The 18,960-nt window shown below is 35.4% G+C and overlaps 1 protein-coding gene across 9 annotated transcripts in view; it reads left to right on the forward strand.

The window, feature by feature from the left end:
* The window catches only part of PIKFYVE (phosphoinositide kinase, FYVE-type zinc finger containing), a 77,075-nt gene extending 60,899 nt beyond the window's left edge, over window positions 1-16,176 (forward strand). For 8 of the 9 annotated variants that reach the window (XM_057551386.1, XM_057551385.1, XM_057551384.1 and 5 more), the window contains 12 exons: window positions 567-687; window positions 1,475-1,570; window positions 3,121-3,204; window positions 4,290-4,387; window positions 6,032-6,196; window positions 7,590-7,649; window positions 8,337-8,513; window positions 9,302-9,405; window positions 10,328-10,456; window positions 11,556-11,817; window positions 12,242-12,316; window positions 12,869-16,176. In XM_057551386.1, coding sequence (XP_057407369.1) covers window positions 567-687; window positions 1,475-1,570; window positions 3,121-3,204; window positions 4,290-4,387; window positions 6,032-6,196; window positions 7,590-7,649; window positions 8,337-8,513; window positions 9,302-9,405; window positions 10,328-10,456; window positions 11,556-11,817; window positions 12,242-12,316; window positions 12,869-12,984 — 1,487 coding nt within the window. In that variant the 3' untranslated portion in view covers window positions 12,985-16,176. The remainder of the gene's footprint in view (window positions 1-566; window positions 688-1,474; window positions 1,571-3,120; window positions 3,205-4,289; window positions 4,388-6,031; window positions 6,197-7,589; window positions 7,650-8,336; window positions 8,514-9,301; window positions 9,406-10,327; window positions 10,457-11,555; window positions 11,818-12,241; window positions 12,317-12,868) is intronic. The other variant, XM_057551389.1, reaches the window with a different exon arrangement.
* The last annotated feature ends 2,784 nt before the right edge of the window (window positions 16,177-18,960 follow it).

Raw genomic sequence — 18,960 nt, forward strand, 5'->3', positions numbered from 1 at the left:
ATTTTTGCCTTGTAAGAAAGAAAGAGAAATTGCAGCCATTTGTCTAACAACAAATATTTGTTTCACTAATAACAAATTTATACCTTTTTTCTTGCTTTCCTTGCTTTCTGTTTAAGCACCAACTACTTAATTGTAGCGTAAACTTTAAAAATAACTTTTAAATTGCAGTTAAACTCAGATGTAATAGCCACAGTGCGCATAACTGAGTTGAAGTGGCAACAGGAACAGCTGTGACTGAGTTCACGCATGCTCGGCCAGTAATTACGCCATGGCTGCCGCCTGGCCCTGTGACGGTAAGAGGCCATCGGTTGCAGGATGATCTCAACTTCAAACATGTTGAAATGTAAAAAAAAAAACGAGCCACTTGGGGTCAGTGCTATGTCTGCTTCACTGTTGCTTCCTGTTTGATAGTCATTATTCCTAGATCAAAAATTTTACACCATAATTGGTAATTATGGTGTGCACATGTCTGTGTTCCAAAAAGGAAATGAAATATAGTTGACTCTTTATACTTTCTTTTACTCTTTCTGAATATTAACGTATAAATAGAATATTTTTCATTCTAGATGTATTTGATGGACATTTGCTGGGATCCGCAGACAGCCAGGTGAAGGAAAAATCAACCATGAAAGCCATCTTTGCAAATTTGCTTCCAGGAAACAGCTATAACCCTATTCCGTTTCCTTTGTAAGTATTATAAAAGCCAGTGGCTGTTGGGTGGTTTTATTTTTACTTCATTTAAAAAATCTCTCTATAGATATACTCTCTACATATTTAAATATGTTTATTTAACTGTATATATGTATTTCTCAATCCAAAATTATACTTCATCATAGTAAAAGAGATGTCTTTTGGTATAATATGATTTGTAGAACATGTAATCATTATATAGTAAATGAGTGGATTAAAAAAGCATTAACTAACATTACTTAATGCTTAAGAGTACTGATTCTGAAAAGAATTGCTTATATATATATTATTAAGATATACTGCTATATCTATTGATCTCATAATCATAAAAACATATTGCTGATTGTATATGGGGTTATTACTGACCCAGTAGTTTACTGGGACGTGATGCTTTTTTAATAGTGATGATGAATTGCAATGGCTATACAAGTTTTCGTGTGATCTTGTTTGTACTGGACTCACTCAGAGTGGGGAAAAACATAGGCTGGCTTTCTACACTGCCAGTGTGGAAAGCTTTGTTTGGAGTGATGATTCCAGAACCCTCTGATTTGAAAAACAATTCTGATAATTTTCAATTGTCTTCAAAAACTTTCTGTTGATGTATTTTCCTTGGCTGTTTGTTCAAGTTCTGCATACATTTTTGGCTTAATTATATTCTTGTAATTGTACATTATTTAGTTAACTTAAAATTGTCCTGAGATTTACTTGTAATAGTGCTAATGGTTTGTATGTGTGATTTTCTGCTAATTTTGTTCTGATTTATGTATTTAAAAATTTTGAACAGTGATCCAGATAAACACTACTTAATGTATGAACATGAACGAGTGCCCATTGCAGTCTGTGAGAAGGAGCCCAGCTCCATCATTGCTTTTGCTCTCAGGTATTATTCATGGGGCTTTTTCACCTATGGTTATATCTTTATATTTTATGTGTATTTATTAATTGCTGTATTTTGAGTTCTGTTACATAGAGTAGAGCAAAATACAAGTAAATGTAAAATATTAAAGATAAGTAAAAGAATATATTCTTTGGGTGTGACAGCTTATTCTTTTTGTATCTGATAATGTACTCTTTACCCAAATAATAACAGGATGATTCTTAAGCTTCTAATAATTAAATTAACTAGGCAAGTTATTTACTAATCCTTATATCCTTTAACCATTCTCTGTATTATAATATGTATCCATTGTATCCTTTCCTTTGCTTTATTTATTGGCATAATACTTGGAACATACCTGCCTTATATCATCTGAATGTCTTTTTTGTATTCTTCATTCATTTCCTTCCTGCTTCCCACACATAGCAGGTAAAGTTTCCTTACTTAGAGTAATGCTGTTCTTATGCCTTAACCCATTTACATGCCCACAGTTATCATGTATCTTAAAGAAGGACCCCTCATTAAAAATATTTATATATCATGTCTAAAAGAACAAAGCTTTTTAATCTTAATGGTATCTTGGCAGTGGTAGAACCTAGTTTAAGTAGAATCTAAGATGGTTAATAAAAAACATTTTTTTTCCTCTTGGAAGACATTGAAATTAAAATTTTATTTTTAATATTGGTTACAAGTTGTCCATTTATCAACAAATATTTGAATGTCTGCAATGTGTGGTATACTAGGTACTGGGTATACAGGGATAAGCAAGATAGATTTATAGGCTTCAGCATTTATGTAGTTTAGAGTTACTATTTGGATAATGAGGAATTTTTTTCCTTTAGAAGATTCCATATGATAAATTTTTTATCTTTGCCTTTTGACGTTTATGAAGATAGTATTTGCTTCTCCTTTTATTGGTTAGACATACTACATTAATAGATAAGAAAGGCAAGAAAGTCAACCAAGAAAAACATATATTTTGTACTATGAGGAAGCAAGTTTTCTAGTTGAGTTCACCTTTTTCTAATGTTTTGGAAAAATAATACATGCTAAGATGCTTCCCTTGTTCCCTAACATCTGATTTATCTAAATCAGGCCTTCCAGACTGCTAGTCCAAGAGTTGGATTTTTTTGGCCAATGCAAACTAAAAAAATATGCTTTTTCTTAAAGTTCAGTACCTTTAAGTTGAAAAGTACTCTTAAGTTCCTTTCCTCTCTGTTATACTAAATGGTGAAGTTTCATGCTTTTCAGTTAGTTGTTCAACCCCTGAAGGCATTTGATCTAAATGTTAGTGTGGAGGCCTTGACAATCATAGTTTAGGATATTGAGCCTGGTTGGTGTGTTGGGTCGTATTTTGTATTATTTTTTGTGAAGACATTGACCTTCTTCATGAAGCTTGTACTTGATAACTTTTGTTAGTTAACTCGTGTTTGTTTAATTATGGATGCTTACAATGATTGTGTTTCTACAATGCAAAGCTTATTCTAAAGCATATGATTTACTTTAAAAGAAGACCATATGTTTAACATTTTTCAACCTATTTCTACCCTAAGTTGTAAAGAATACCGGAATGCCTTAGAGGAATTGTCCAAAGTGACTCTGCGGAACAGTGCTGAAGAAGGGTTTCCAACAAACAGGTGATTTGCTATTGAGTAAAATCTATTTTCATTGAGCTACGTCATCATTTTCTAGGTGCTCCTACTCCAATTTTATTTTAGCTTATTGTCAATATAAAAGTTTCTAGAATATAGTCAGTGGCACTCATCCTTTAGCCAATAGTTGATAGAACAAAATTCAGGTATAGCAAAAGACCTTAAGAAGTCTCTTAGGATACAGTTTTCTGATAATTTGTCATAGAAGTTTATTGTGTATTGCAGATTTAAACTTTTTTTTTTTTTAAAGAATTTCACTTTATTTATTTATTTATTTATTTTTTGGCTATGTTGGGTCTTTGTTTCTGTGCGAGGGCTTTCTCCAGCTGCGGCAAGCGGGGGCCACTCTTCATCGCGGTGCGCGGGCCTCTCACTATCGCGGCTCCTCCCGTTGCGGGGCACAGGCTCCAGACGCGCAGGCTCAGCAGTTGTGGCTCACGGGCCCAGTTGCTACACGGCATGTGGGATCTTCCCAGACCAGGGCTCGAACCCGTGTCCCCTGCATTGGCAGGCAGATTCTCAACCACTGCGCCACCAGGGAAGCCCCAGATTTAAACTTTTAACATTTTAAGTTCTCTTTATCGTTTTCATTTAAAAAATAGTAACTTTGAAATTAGTAAACTACTGCTTGATTTTGTAATTTAAAGTATTTATGAATTTTCCATAATAATTAAAGATCTTAACAGTTAAAAAATAAAACAGCCCCCCACCAAACCAGTTCTTTTAAGTGTGTTCAGTATTTTAGACATTTGAGACAGAAATTGTCATAATTGTTGGACTTATGGATGCTAATATAGCTCTGATAGACTTGTGAAAAATATTATAAGAGCCTATACATTCATATATTTTTCCATACGCTTTTATAGCTTTACAGTTTGCTTTTTCTTAAGCCCAGAAGATATTTCAAGCCTTTTTCTTCTATGCTAACCTGTGTTTATATAAATTATGAATCAGATTTCTGATATTGCGGGTGGGGTTAGGTGGGGGGTAGATTAATACAGGAATTAGAGTACTTGCTATTTTGTGTCTGAATCATATAAAACCAACTTTTCTTTTGTTTTTCATTTTAGCACTTTAGACAGCAGACCAAAGAGTAGCAGCCCTATTAGATTACCTGAGATCAGTGGAGGACAGACAAACCGTACAGCAGAAGTAGAACCACAACCAAGTAAGATTACAAATAGAGAAGTAATTCCTAGTTTTGTTTGTAATTGTGGTTTGAAGAAGAAAACACATTAAATAAGAAATGCCATCTGGCAAGGATATATTACTTCTGGTCTTTGAAATACAGTATGGATGTAAAATTTTTTGTATATCTTGTTTTGTACATATTTCACTTTTCTTTGATTCTTACCTTAAGTTTATTGAATTTGAAACTCCTAGAAACTCATAGGTCTATGCAAAAAGAAGGAGAATCTGCCTTCCTGGCTAGAGCTTTCAGTTTAAAGCATATAACTGAAGAAATATAACAGCAGTTTTTGCTTGTTTGTTTTTGCAGCATTGTTGGCATTGTGAAAAGAACTTTTCATGTATTGTCTCCTTTAATTCCCATAATAACCCCATAAGAGTTACTTGACATATCTCCATTTTTCAGAAAGTAAGTTAAGACTTAGATAATGCAATTTGCTGAAGGTTACACAAGTAATGGGGAGCTGGGATTTGAACTTGGATCTCTTTGACTTTGTCAGTTAGGAATATTCACTACAGGTAGCAGAAAACTCAAGTGACTATTGGGTCTTGAATGACAGTTTATTTTTCTAAGATAGCAACTGCAGATAGACAGTTGCTAGCATTGGTTCAGCTACTCAGCATTGTCATGACAATATAGGGGTAGTTTCTCTTTGATTCTCTTCAGTTTTACTCATGGTCAAAAATGTCCCACTTAATCTCTGCACTTGAGGCAGAAGGAAGGGAGGTACAAGCTGCAACTGTTCTCTTTTATTGGGAAATTCCCTTCCCCCTTCAATCTCATTGGTTAGAAGTGAGTCTCATGGCCACCCTTTCCTGCAAAGGAGACTGAGAAAGTGGTAAGCAGCATTGTCCTGGTTGGCTTAAATAAATCATGATTCATTTCCTGGGACTCTACACATTGCTGCCTCAAACAAAATTGGAGTTCTGTTAGCAAGGAACAAGGTGGGATTGGATATTAAGGAGGCCATAGTGGTGTCTGCTGCCCTACGTAAGCACTTCATGATCGACATTTGATGCGGGTTTTGTTAATGGTAAATGTACAAGATTAGGATCATATGTATTAGTGATATGTTGAAGCTCAAAACTAAGAATAAAAGTGTAGAGCAAGCTTTAGTGATATTTTTGGTCATCCTGTACTACTTATTTCTGAAAAATGCTAAAACTAAAACTGTATATTTTGCTATGTTGAAATGTAGGAAGACAGATGATATAAAAACCTTTAACTTTGACGCATTGTAGCTTGGAATACTGTTTTGTATTAGTTTAATTAACTATACTGCAATACTGTAAGAACCCAGCCGTAACTTAATCTTGTTGCATAAGATATTCTGACAGCCTTGGAAAGATATTTTTAAAAGGCCTTCTATATAATTTCTCACATTTTGATATATAGCTATCTGAACATTGCTCTTCTTTTATGTTTCTGATGATAAGAGTACTTGACTGCCCCCTAAAGATCCCATAAAACATGTGGAATAATAATCTGTGCAAATAAAACTATCAGTGTTACTCATATTTATTACTCTCATGTAATGGTTACTGCTAACAAAGGAATGAGTTGAAAATTTTTATTTTTCTACCTGCGGTGACCTGTACTTAATATGTTACCTCTTATTTTTAGCCAAAAAGGCTTCTGGAATGTTGTCCTTCTTCCGAGGGACAGCAGGGAAAAGCCCTGATCTCTCTTCCCAGAAGAGAGAGACCTTACGTGGAGCAGATAGTGCTTACTACCAGGTTGGGCAGACGGGCAAGGAGGGAACGGAGAATCAAGGCATTGAGCCTCAAGGTGTGTTAAAGGAGACCAAATATGCTTATTCTAGGTTTCGATTTACTTATTTTAGTTGGTTATGTTCCTTGTAGCTTGAAGTAGATGCTTCTATTGCTGAGACCAGGGCATTCCCTCTCTTCTCACACCTTGGTGGGGGTAGAGTGGGAAAAGCATGGCGCTTGGAGAATCCAACTGGTTTCAGATGTCATTGCTATCACTTACTGTGTGGTGGAATCAGAAATCCTTACTTTCTGTACTCATGAACTGGAAAAGCAGTGTCTTCCAAGGTTTACTGGGTTTACTGAGGACTAAGGTTTACTGAGGACTAAGTGACATTATACATGTAAAATATCTGTCTATGTAGCTCACAGTATATATTCAAATGTTTTCATCCCACTACCCCCTCGGACGTTTCCTTTCTTTTCCAGTCTCTGTAAGGTGGAAGCTGTTGATACCCACCTTCATTTGGATATTTAAAAAATATATCTACCTGATTGTGTTTGAATACAGGGTTGTTAGACCAGGAGTTGGCAAACTATGCTGACCTGTCTTTGTAAATAAAGTTGTGTTGGAACACAGGCACACCCTTTCGTGTACTTACCGTCTGGCTGTTTTCGCATTATATCGGCAAGTTGAGTAGTTGCAACTGAGTAGAATACTTACCATCTGGTCCTTTACAGGAATAGTTTGGCAACCCCTGGGTTAGATCATGAATTATTTGTTTAAAAAATAGGAACTGCATGATAAGCTTTCATCAGTAATTAAGATATGCGTTAAGTATTCTATAGGCTGCTATTGGGCTGTGATCCTTGGAAGGCATTGGTGCTTTGAAAAAAATAATTTTGAAATGTGAAACTTAGTGGATGACTTGTTCTTCTAGATATTAAAATGTATTCAACTCTACAATAATTAGAGTGGATCTGGCAGTAGGTTTGCCAGACAAATCAGTCAAATTAAAAAAAATAGCTCTGAAGTAGACACTAGTATATTTTCTATATTGTACATATATCTTAGTATATGATAAAGAAAGCATCTCAGACTATTGGGGAAGCATTATTCCATACACAGGGAAAACTGGTCATAAACTCTGGTAAAGAAGCCACACAGAAGGTCGTGATGTTAGAGCTGAGTTATTTTATTGCTATCATAGAGATTACTTAACTATAAGAAAAATTATTCCTCAATCTGAATTTTCTGATTTTTAATCTAAAAATTGATCTTTCAAAAGGTACATACATTTTTATTGTAATTTACACAGTTAATTGTATACATGATGCTTGCTTGAGAGTGACTTGACTAGGATAACATGAATTGACTTGTTTTTAGTGTTATATCAGGGGAAAAAGAAGAGACAAAATGACCTGATAACTATCTAAAACTTTGGCTTTACTAATGATGTTAAATCTTTTAGATGAAGTAGATGGAGGAGATACACAGAAGAAGCAACTCACAAATCCTCATGTGGAGCTCCGTAAGTATGAGATAAATACCTTTGGTTTGGGGACCAGGACTATAATTGAGCAAACTCCATTATTTGAAGCTTCCAGCTTCTCACTAGATAAATATTCTACTCCTTGAAATGAATATTAAGTCTGTGTACTGATGAACATTTGTTTAGTCTAAATTTAGTTTATAAAATACACATTATTTAATTTAGAAGGAAATTTATTTATAAATTTAATTAAAATTGTAATTTAATTTATAAATTATAATTTAATGCAATGTCTGATCTTTAAATAATTACTTTTTGTATAATCTAGAGCCACAGAGCCTTAATAAGGCATCTAGAATTGTGTGTGTACATGTGAGTGCCAAAAATTTATTATCCAGAATTATAACACTATAGAAAAATTTAAGATGTAAAAGTGCAATGATGAAAATACAGTAACCAGCATAAAATTAGAAATGGGTCTTATTTTCTGTTTGATTTTTCTAGAAATATGAAGGGTGGTCATAAGATGCTCTTTAATCCTTCCTGAAGATAACTTTAACTGAATTGTGATAAACAGGGATGTAGTAGACTTAATGTGAAAAATGCTATCATGGAGAAACTTAAATGATTGCATTTGGTGGGGGTGGGGAGTGAGCAAGAAGGAAAAGGAAAAGGTATTTCTGATCCAGAAGAGCTTTTTTTTTAAAAAAACACTTCTGTTTATAGAATTTTCCGATGCCAACGCCAAGTTTTACTGTCGGCTCTACTACGCGGGAGAGTTTCATAAGATGCGAGAAGTGATTCTGGGCAGCAGTGAAGAAGATTTCATTCGTTCCCTTTCTCACTCTTCTCCGTGGCAGGCCCGAGGAGGCAAATCAGGAGCTGCCTTTTACGCAACTGAAGGTAAGTCTTCTTAATCATTTACTAATTAAGCGGTATCCATCTTTTTCCCTCGGATAATTTATGAATCCCTTGAACTGAGGTAATACGATACTGCCTTTTTGCAAACATGTTTTTCTTTTTATGCTTGAGAGGATGAAAGAAGCATATTTAAAAGAATTTATGATGTATGGTGTGTAATGAGAGACAAATATTGATCAAATCCTTACTAAATTCTTTCTAGTCCTGAGTTTTCCAAATGTAAATAATAACAGAGAACTTCTAGAAGACTCAAAAGGTACCTCAGAGCTCATGAGAGAAAGATAAAAATAGAAACATTTGACCTGAAAACCAGAAGGCCAAGTTCTTAATCTACAAAGTTTTGCAGAAGATCATGACCATTTTTATTTCACATTCCATTTTCCATACTCACTGAAAGCGAAATTATTTGAGAAAATGCATCAGGAAAGATGTGCTAGATAAGAACTTTCATAACTGTCACTTATTGGATTGTAAACAAAGGAATTTATAACATTTTACTTGGTAGTTAAAAAAAAATAGATCATTTAGCGATGACTTTAGGTGTGGTACTGTCGAAAGTAGAGGTTTCTTGACTATGTAAATCCTCAGAAGCCCTTCCAAACCTTCAATTACTTGAGAGCTGTGTTCTGATCAAAATCTTCTCAGTGGTGTCAGAAAATATCCCTTAAAAATGTGAAGCAAACAAATCATTTGGGATTTTTAGGATGATTTATTTTAGATTACCTCAGTAAATATTGCAATTGAATAAACATGAAATTTTTGCCTTTTAGATGACAGATTCATTTTGAAGCAAATGCCTCGTCTGGAAGTCCAGTCTTTCCTTGACTTTGCACCACACTACTTCAATTATATTACAAATGCTGTTCAACAAAAGGTAGAAACCCAAACCTTGATCTGTAAGTTTACTGGGCTTTTTCACATCCTGAGAGTCCTAATGGCAGTTTTCTCCATGGTAATATGTGAACAGAACATGACTAGATCTCTGCTATGCTATTGAGGTGTGGTAGAATGCATGGATTTCAAACTCTTTTTCCTACATATATATAGAGAGAGATATAGATTACCCACTTGTCATGAAGCAGTGACCCTTCCGTGAATATGAAAGAGTCACATAGATTTTTTTTTCCATTTATGGGTTTATTGCCTATTATTGGAGCAATTATGTCATAATAAAATTTGTGAGTTTGAGAAATTGAGAACGATTACCCCTTGGGAGAATGTTAAAGATCTAATAATTTTATTGGCATTGCTGCTTTACTTGCTTCATAGATTCAAAGGTTTGAGTTTGTTTTAAGGTCCTGTGACTGATCATATTAATAGAAAATCATGTTTGGGTAATACATGAATAATCCAGATATTGGTATTAAATTATAAATAATCCTTTTGAAAAATTGAAGTATAGTTGATTTACAGTATTGTATTAATTTCAAGTGTACAGCATAGTGATTTGGTATTTTTGCAGATTATACTTCATTGTAAGTTGTTACAAGATAATGGCTATAATTCCCTGTGTATATAATATATTCTTATTGCTTATCTGTTTGATACAGAGTAGTTTATTAATCTCATACAAAAAATATGTCCCTCCCCCATTCCCTTTCCCTTTTGGTAATAACCACAAGCTTGTTTTCTATATCTAAGTCTGTTTCTGTTTTGCGTGTACATTCATTTGTATTACTTTTAAATTCCACATATAAGTGATATCATACAGTATTTATCTTTCACTGACTTATTTCACTAAGCATAATATTCATAAATAACCCTTTTTGATAAGAGTTTACTTTTTTCTTGATTAGAGGCCCACTGCATTGGCCAAGATTCTTGGAGTTTACAGAATTGGTTATAAGAATTCCCAGAACAACACTGAGAAGAAGCTAGATCTCCTTGTCATGGAAAATCTTTTCTATGGGAGAAAGATGGCACAGGTAAGGATACTGGACTATGCAAAGCATTTAGCTAGCATTTACCCTTTGTATTTCTGGTTCCTGAACATAATGAATCAGAGAGTAACATGATATTTGATAGTAAATACTAAACTTTGGTTACTAGGCAAAATTTAACTTTTGAGTTATTGAACCCTGTAGGAAAGAATAAAGAGGAATATTGTGGACTGGTCCTAAAATTTAACATATCCAATATCCTAGAAACACAGAATTATAGAAAAAGAAGGCAGATGCAACATAACAGTTTTAAAGATGAAGAAACTGAGGCTCAGAGACATTGAGTACTTTATCAAAGTCACACAGCTATGCCTAGAACTCAGGTTGGTCTAGATTCTAGAACAGTACTCTTCACTGTGCTGGTCCTTGAACTGTTTCCAGTCTGTGGTGCGATGAGAGCTTGTACTAATCAATAGAATGTAATTTAATACACTGCTTTCTTCATCGAGAATGTCTTGCTATGGAAAAAGCATCTGCTGAACTAAATTGTGGGTTTAATGATGTAATTGATTTACATTCTGGCACTAACCTCTCTGTCATCATGAGCCAGGAAAGCCTGTCTAGCAGTGGTCTGTCGAATAACACTTCAGGTCGCACTGGTCTAGTACCCAAGTCTCTGACCTTTGAGTGCATTGCTTTTCCTAATGCCCAGAAATTCCTAGAGATATGCTGTTGCTTCTACATTGTCTTAAGTAATTGCACAGTTTTGGTATCGATACTTAAAGTTTCCTCTGAATGTTTGCATCTGTTTTTTAAACTGCGTTATGATTCAACAATATATTTTTGGAGTTACTTGTTAATGTTTCTTAGAGTTGATTAAATGGGTCAGTATATTTCTGAAATATTTCAATAAATGAGTACCTAGCTATTAATTTCATATGATACAATTACATGACCATGTGTTTTATGTATTGTACAATTACAATGTATGCATTTAATGACTTATGTAAGTTATTAGGTTTTAAAATTAAATTTTAAAGTGTTTATAACAGTAGTGGCTACAAGGAAGCTTTCTGCCTTTTTAATTTAATTAACCATTTGTAACAACTCACACATAAATGACAGAGAGTTTTCTTTCTGCTAGGTTTTTGATTTGAAGGGTTCACTTAGGAATCGAAACGTAAAAACCGATACCGGGAAAGAGAGTTGTGATGTAGTCCTGCTGGATGAAAATCTCTTAAAGATGGTTCGAGACAACCCTCTATATATCCGTTCTCATTCCAAAGCTGTGCTGAGAGCCTCAATCCGTAGCGACTCCCAGTTCCTTTCTAGCCACCTCATTATAGATTATTCTTTGCTGGTTGGGCGAGATGATACCAGCAGTGAGCTGGTAGTTGGAATTATAGGTAAGTTGATGAGCATGCCTTATGTATATATAGTTCATGACTGAAGCCAGAGTAAAATTTGAAGACTATCTGGTCTAGTAATAGCTTATTGAATAATTTCAAACTTTCATTTGAAATTTTAAAAATAATAGTTTTTCTATTCTGGTACCTTTTATTCAGGTTCCTCATTTCCATTTTCATTATTTTTACCAAAAATATCTGTATTCAAAAGTCACTTGAAGATGAAGCCCTATGAGGTTGTTATGAGGATTAAATGAATTAATATGGTGAAAACCCTTAGGACAGTCCCTGGCATGTTGTCCGCACCTGCAGTAGTGCCAGCACTTAATAACTATTGTAGAAGTAATAGTAATGGTAATTGCGGTTGTCATCTGCTTATATTTATTAAGAGAACCTTTACTGCTAATCTCTCCCCCTGCAACAGATTATATCCGAACATTTACATGGGACAAAAAGCTTGAGATGGTTGTGAAATCAACAGGAATTTTAGGAGGACAAGGTGAGCAGAATTTTTGTTCTGTTTACTCTTTAAACTGTTCTTATTATCTTCCTCATCAGTTAACATATACTAAATGGATACTTTAAAGAAAATTCTAAAACGTTAAGTGGTTATCTTTGATTTTATCATCATTTCCAAGGTGATCAAATAATAAGGGGAATTGTTTAGGTGGGGAAATATGGGGTTTTAAATTTGTGTTAAGATGCCAGAGGTTCTCAAAATGATAAGTTAAAAAGGCCAGAAGTTCTGAACAGGAGGTTGTCCTGAATTAACACTTGAAATCCTCTAAGTTCTCTGAGAGCTGCCACTCCATTTGTGCTTTTAGACATCTCTCATCTGTAAGCAAGAGCGTCAACTCCTACCGAGAAGGACCTGTCCCTTGTCATGTGGCACAGTGAACACCCTCCCTCCTTTCTGAGCCCGCCGTGGTGTGTTTGTTTACAGACCATGGCATTTTATGTCTGTTTACATGAAAGAACATAGCCGTTGAAGTCAGTTGTCTTATCAATTATGTAACAGCTTCCTTTTCCCTCTTCTCTTTCATAATCCTAGGTAAAATGCCGACTGTTGTCTCTCCAGAGTTGTATAGGACCAGATTTTGTGAAGCAATGGACAAGTATTTCCTGATGGTACCAGACCACTGGACAGGCTTGGGTCTGAACTGCTGAAACGAAGCACATATTTTGAAATGGACCAGGGAGAAAAGGGGCCTGGAACCAGGGACCAAAAATAAGCTACATGTTTTATTCCTTCATCACATTCACCACTGTGTGCAAAGCCCTTTCAGTTCTGCGGCTGTGGAGGCCATCTGTAGCCTGAAGGGTTAAAACTCCATGGATTTGCACTTTGGTTTTTGATATCTACAAATGAGCTATCCATAGGCTGGGACGTTGCATGAACATTTTGTTCACTTAAGCTGAAATCTAGGCACATTTCGAAGGGCTTGAGGACAAATGTATGGTTAGAGATGAGATAGGGTGACAAAATGGGTTGTCATATTTGCTAACAATCCTGTTAAGAAAACAGTGTCTCATAGATTATGACTCTCCCGGCATCATATTGGACAGATTCTTTACCTAGAAAGCATTTGTAGAGCTGGTGAATTTGTTTTGTGTTTCTTATGTAACAATTTAATGTTACCTCTTAGCAGAATTTCTGAAACCTTAAAAAAATTCTGAATTATTTTATTAATGGCCAGTTAAACAAACAGATTGGTACACTCTATTCTTGTTTTACTGAGGAATTTGACTTAAATTGAGAATCCTGTCATGTTCTGCATCTTGCCCTGTTTTCAGGTGTGTTTGATATTTTTCAAGTTCTGTCTCTACTTGTCTGTGGGTGACAGGAGGCTACGGCCATTAACTTTAAGCCTTTTTCTGGACCTGTTTTTTTAAGCTTGTTTACAGCTTTTGTGCAAGTAGTATGCTGAACTGCACTTGTCTACACATGCTCATACTCTAGGTTTTCTCCCACTTTCAGGGAAACATTAGTAAATTAGTCTACAATGACTAAATCCCCAAAGGGATAATTGTTAATGAAGGGGTTTTTTTTTAATATAAAAAATAAATAAGGCCTGATCCAATAAATTGGGTGAGGGAAGCACTTGCTTTATTTTTTATAAAGGTAAAGTATCCTTTTCAATATAACTAGCAATTTATGTGGCATCTATAAAATTAAGAAGTTTCCAGTATGGACATCCCTGTTTTCTAACTTTCTGTACCAGTTTCTAGGCCAGTTCTGACTATTGAGAAATGTTAACAGATAAGGTATTCTTAGTGAGAAACTTATTGTTTAATAGAGTTTTTGTTTATTTAAAAAGTGATCAGAAGTATACTAAACTGTCTTTGAGGAAATAACACAACCCCGAATATTTTGTCTCGGTTTCTTTTCCATAATAAGGATAATTTGGGGTTTGTAAAGTTTTAAGGGTTCCACTCTTTTCAGGCTTCCTATAGTAGCACGTTTCTATTGCAACTTTCACATAATAAGAAAAAAATCTGGTTACATTCCAATTACAGAGACTTAAGTATGTAAAATAGGAACATTTTGGAGAGTTTGCTCGAGAAAATGAAAGCATTAGTTTGGTGTTTGGTGCTTATTAGAAACATGGTTTGTTCTGTACTAGAAACAAACTGACCAAGGACTTAGGGCTGATCTGATGATAAGCACTTTTTTCTTTTTTTTTTTTTTTAACATGTGATGTGCCTTTTGGAAACGTACAAAACAATGACGATTTTAGTTTCGACATCAGAGGCCAGTAAAGGAGTCGTACAGGGCCGAAAGATGTGGAACATTATTCACTTCTCATGTGTCAGGAACATGGATTCTGCATCTCATTTTGAATGCAAACGTATTTTGCATCTGTTTATTTTTTCTGTCAGGAGACTTAGGGTTATTTATCCTGTCCATCTCCCTCACCCCAGTCAGGAGCACTTCCAGGAGCAGGTGTCTTCCCCCAGCTGTAATCAGGTTGTTTTCTTTGTTTTAGTCTCAGTGTATAGCTTGAATGCGCCATTGGAATAGCTCTTGACAATAATGTGTCATGTTGATTTTGTTTTCCTTGCCCATGACTTGAAGAACCAATGTTTTTTAAAAGTACTGCTGCTGCTTAGGTAATTTTGTGGCTAAAAAAAATTCCAATATGATATAATCTGAAACAGTACTTGTTGCCTTGCAAGGGTGATCTGTCCTTTTAAAACTGTCTTAATGAAGGGGAAATATAAAATTTAATTTGTTTTGAGTGGTAGAACTATACACCCGGCCTCTTGCTGCTCTTGTTTAGGCCACTACCAGATACATAAGGCTTTTCAAATACTGTGTACTCAGTGTCAGGCACTGAATGGCTGTTTACCTCTCTTGAATTCCCCTTTGAGGCCTGGAGAACCTTGATGATGATAAGTTAAGAAGGAGGAAGAAATCTTAATACTTTCTTCTTTAGAATAAAAAAATGAATTCTGAGAATAATTAATAGCACAAAAAAGCTATGTGAACATGTTGCATTGTATAAAAATCTTATTTATAAATGTGAAGTGTTTTGATGCCATCAAAACTTTATTTAAAAATGAAAAGGATTCACTTTTTTCTTACCCAAGCCTAAGAAAAATAAGGGGAATAAGCTGTTGCAAGCCCTTTTGTAGTCTATTGAATATTTTAAATTTATAGATAACTCAAATTTTCCTACAGAATGTCCTACTTATAATTTTTTCCTTGATCCAGCAGTGAGTGGTTTTCTAGCTTTGGCCTTTATTGGGTATTGTAAATAGTAGGGTTGTATTGTTTTTTGTGGCATTAGCTTCTCCTTGGCTTTTTACCCATTAGTGTGGTGGGCTTGTATAAAACTGCTGAGGAAAGTAATGTACCTGTATAGAAAGTTTGCTTAGCTGGCAGAGTGAAAACCCTTGCGAATGAGCCTGGTGGTGAAACAGATCAGGCCGTTCATTATTCCTCAAGTGTTAACATACTGACTTAAGCAGTATTCAAACCATCTAGTGCAATGCCTTTTTTGTTTGTTTTTGTAACACGGGTGCAGTTGTATTATAGAAAAATAAAAATTACAATCATGAGCAGTTTTATTAATGCTGCTGTGCTTGTTTTGTAAAAAATGTATATTACGTCTTTGACAGGTTTAATTTTAACTAGAGAAATGACATTGTAAATCAGAATAGCCTCTTTTAATTTAATATGAAAAATTCAATTAACAATATTGAAAATACTTAATGTATTATATTGTATATATTTCTCTACTTTGGTTCCAGCTGTTTTATATGATTGACATGTTATTTATGAGATAAAACTGCATTGACCTTTTGGAGACTTATACTGTAAAAAGAGGACTTACAATAAACTGAGAATCAACTTCACTTTGTTTTGAATCTGCTTGAGGAAGTTAAGAGGAGATGGAGTTGGTGCCCGTGGCCCAGCAGTGTTGTCTTCTGTTCATTCTCTCCCCTTTCCGATGGGAGAATTGAAGTCTTTCTCCAGTAAATAACCCTCCTCTTTAGGTCTCAGAAAGAGGGTGCTAAAATCCTTGGGTTCACTTTGCCCAGTATGGGCCTGGCCTTTTCTGTCCTCCCGCCTCTCTTCAATTCTGTGTTTTTGCTTTCCTTATGGGGAGCTCTAGAAAGCTTGGCCTTGCCCATCAGGGAATGGCTGAGTCCACCTGGAGGGCAGCCTCCACTATTAGTTGTTCCCACCCTTTACAGGATCCCTGAAGTGGATCCATTGTGCTGCAACCCGCAGCTGTAAGCACAGCGACTCCCACTCACCATGCCCAGACTCACAGGGCGAAAGTGAGAACCGCTGGACAGAGGGGATGGCCCCTGTGCCCAGGGATGCCCAGGCGGCCTGTCTCTGCTCCCTCTCAACCCCCAACAGTGGTGGAAAAGGCGTATGCATAGTACCAGTTTTCTGTCCCCACTATCTTGACATCTCTTGTGTCAGAAATTTAATTACTTACAAAATTCCTGGGTTAACGCTGAAAGAGACTTTTTAAACCTATTTTTTTAAAATTTATTTATTTTTGGCTGCATTGGGTCTTCGTTGCTGCACGCGGGCTTTCTCTAGTTGCGGCGAGTGGGGGCTACTCTTCGTTGCGTTGCTCAGGCTTCTCATTGCGGTGGCTTCTCGTTGCAGAGCATGGGCTCTAGGTGCGCGGGCTCAGTAGTTGTGGCATGCAGGCTCAGTAGTTGTGGCACACGGGCTTAGTTGCTCCGTGGCATGTGGCATCTTCCCGAACCAGGGCTTGAACGTCCCCTGCATTGGCAGGTGGATTCTTAACCACTGTGCCACCAGGGAAGTCCCTAAACCTATTTTTTTTAATTAAGGAAAAGAAGTTAAAAATTATCATCTTAATTGTTTTTAAGCATATAGTTCAGAAGTGTTACATTGCACAATACATCTCCAGAACTTTTTCTTCTGGCAAACACTGAAACTATACCCATTAACTCTTTTTTCCCCCTCACCCTAGCTTGTGGTAACCACCACAGTCTACTTTCCATTACCATGAATTTGACTACTTTAGATTCGTCCTTATAAGTGAAATCATGCAGTATTTGTCTTTTTGTAACTGACTTTTGTCACTTAGCATAATGTCCTCAACGTTCATCCATGTTGTAGCATTTCCTTACTTTTTTTTAAGGTTGAAAGGTATTCCATTGTGTGTATGTTGCTACATTTATTTATTCATCAATGGACATTTAGATTACTTCCACCTCCTGGCTATTATGAATAATGCTTCTATGAACATGGTAGTGCAAATATGTCTTCAAATTCCTTTAAAAATTCTTTTGGGTAAATATAAGTGGGATTGCTGGATAATATGGTGGTTCTATTTTTTAATGTTTTGAGGAAACTTCATACTGTTTTCCACAGTAGTTGCACTGTTTTACAATCCCATCAACAGTGCACAAGTGTTCCAATTTCTCCACATCCTCTCCAATGCTTATTTATTTATTTATTTTAATGGTAGGCATCCTGATGAGCGTGACATAATATTGTGGTATTGATTTGCATCTCTCTGATGACTAGTGATGTTGAGTGTATTTTCGTATGCTTGTTGGTCATTTAAATATTATCTTTGGAGAAATGTCCAAATGTTTTGGCCATTTTTTAATCGGGTTACTTGATTTTTTTGTTGTTGAATTGTAGGAGTTCTTTATATATTCTTGATATTAATACCTTATCAGGTATATGATTTGCTGATATTTTCTCTCATTCCATTGGTTGCCTTTTGATTCTATTGATTGTATCCTCTGATGCACAAACGTTTTTAAGTTTGATGTAGTGCCATTGGTCTACTTTTATTTTTGTTGCCTGTGCTTTTGGTGTCATATCCAGAAATCATTGCCAAATCTCATGTCTTGAAACTTTCCCCCTGTTTTCTTCTAGGAATTTTATAGTTTTAGGTCTTACATTTAGGTCTTTATCCCATTTTGAGCTAATTTTTGTATGTGGTGTAAAATAAGGGTCCAACTTCATTCTTTGGCACATGGATATCCAGTTTTCCTAACACCATTTGGTAAAGATACTGTCCTTTCCCAATTGAGTGGTCCTTATCAAAGATCATTTGACTGTACAAACAAGGGTTTATTTCTGAGCTCTCTATTCTATCCCATTGGTCTATGTGTCTGTCTTTATGCCAGTACCATGCTATTTTGATTATTATAGCTTTGTAGTATGTTTTAAAATAAGGACGTGTGAGATCTCTCTCCAACTTCATTTTTCTTTTCCAAAATTGTTTTGGCTATTTTGGGTCCTTTGAGATTCTAGAGGTGTTTTAGGGTGAATTTTTCTATCTCTGCAAAAAATGCCTTTGGCATTTTGATAGGGATTGTGTTTAATCGGTAGATTGTGTTGAGTAATATGGACATGTTAACAATATTAAATTTTCCCATTCATGAACACAAGATGCTTTTCCATTTTTGCTCCTTCTGTAATTTCTTTCAGCAATGTTTTGTAGTTTTCAGAGTATAAGTCTTTCACCTTTTGGTTAGGTTTATTCCTAAGTATTTTTTTTTGTTGTTGCTATTATAAATTGAATTGTTTTGTTAATTTTCTTTTTGGATTGTTCATTGTTAGTGTGTAGAAACACAACTGATTTTTCTGTGTTGATTCTGTATCTGCAACTTTGCTGAATTTATTACTTC

The sequence above is a fragment of the Balaenoptera acutorostrata genome, chromosome 8 (assembly GCF_949987535.1).
Source record: "Balaenoptera acutorostrata chromosome 8, mBalAcu1.1, whole genome shotgun sequence".
Taxonomy (NCBI): Eukaryota; Metazoa; Chordata; class Mammalia; order Artiodactyla; family Balaenopteridae; genus Balaenoptera; species Balaenoptera acutorostrata.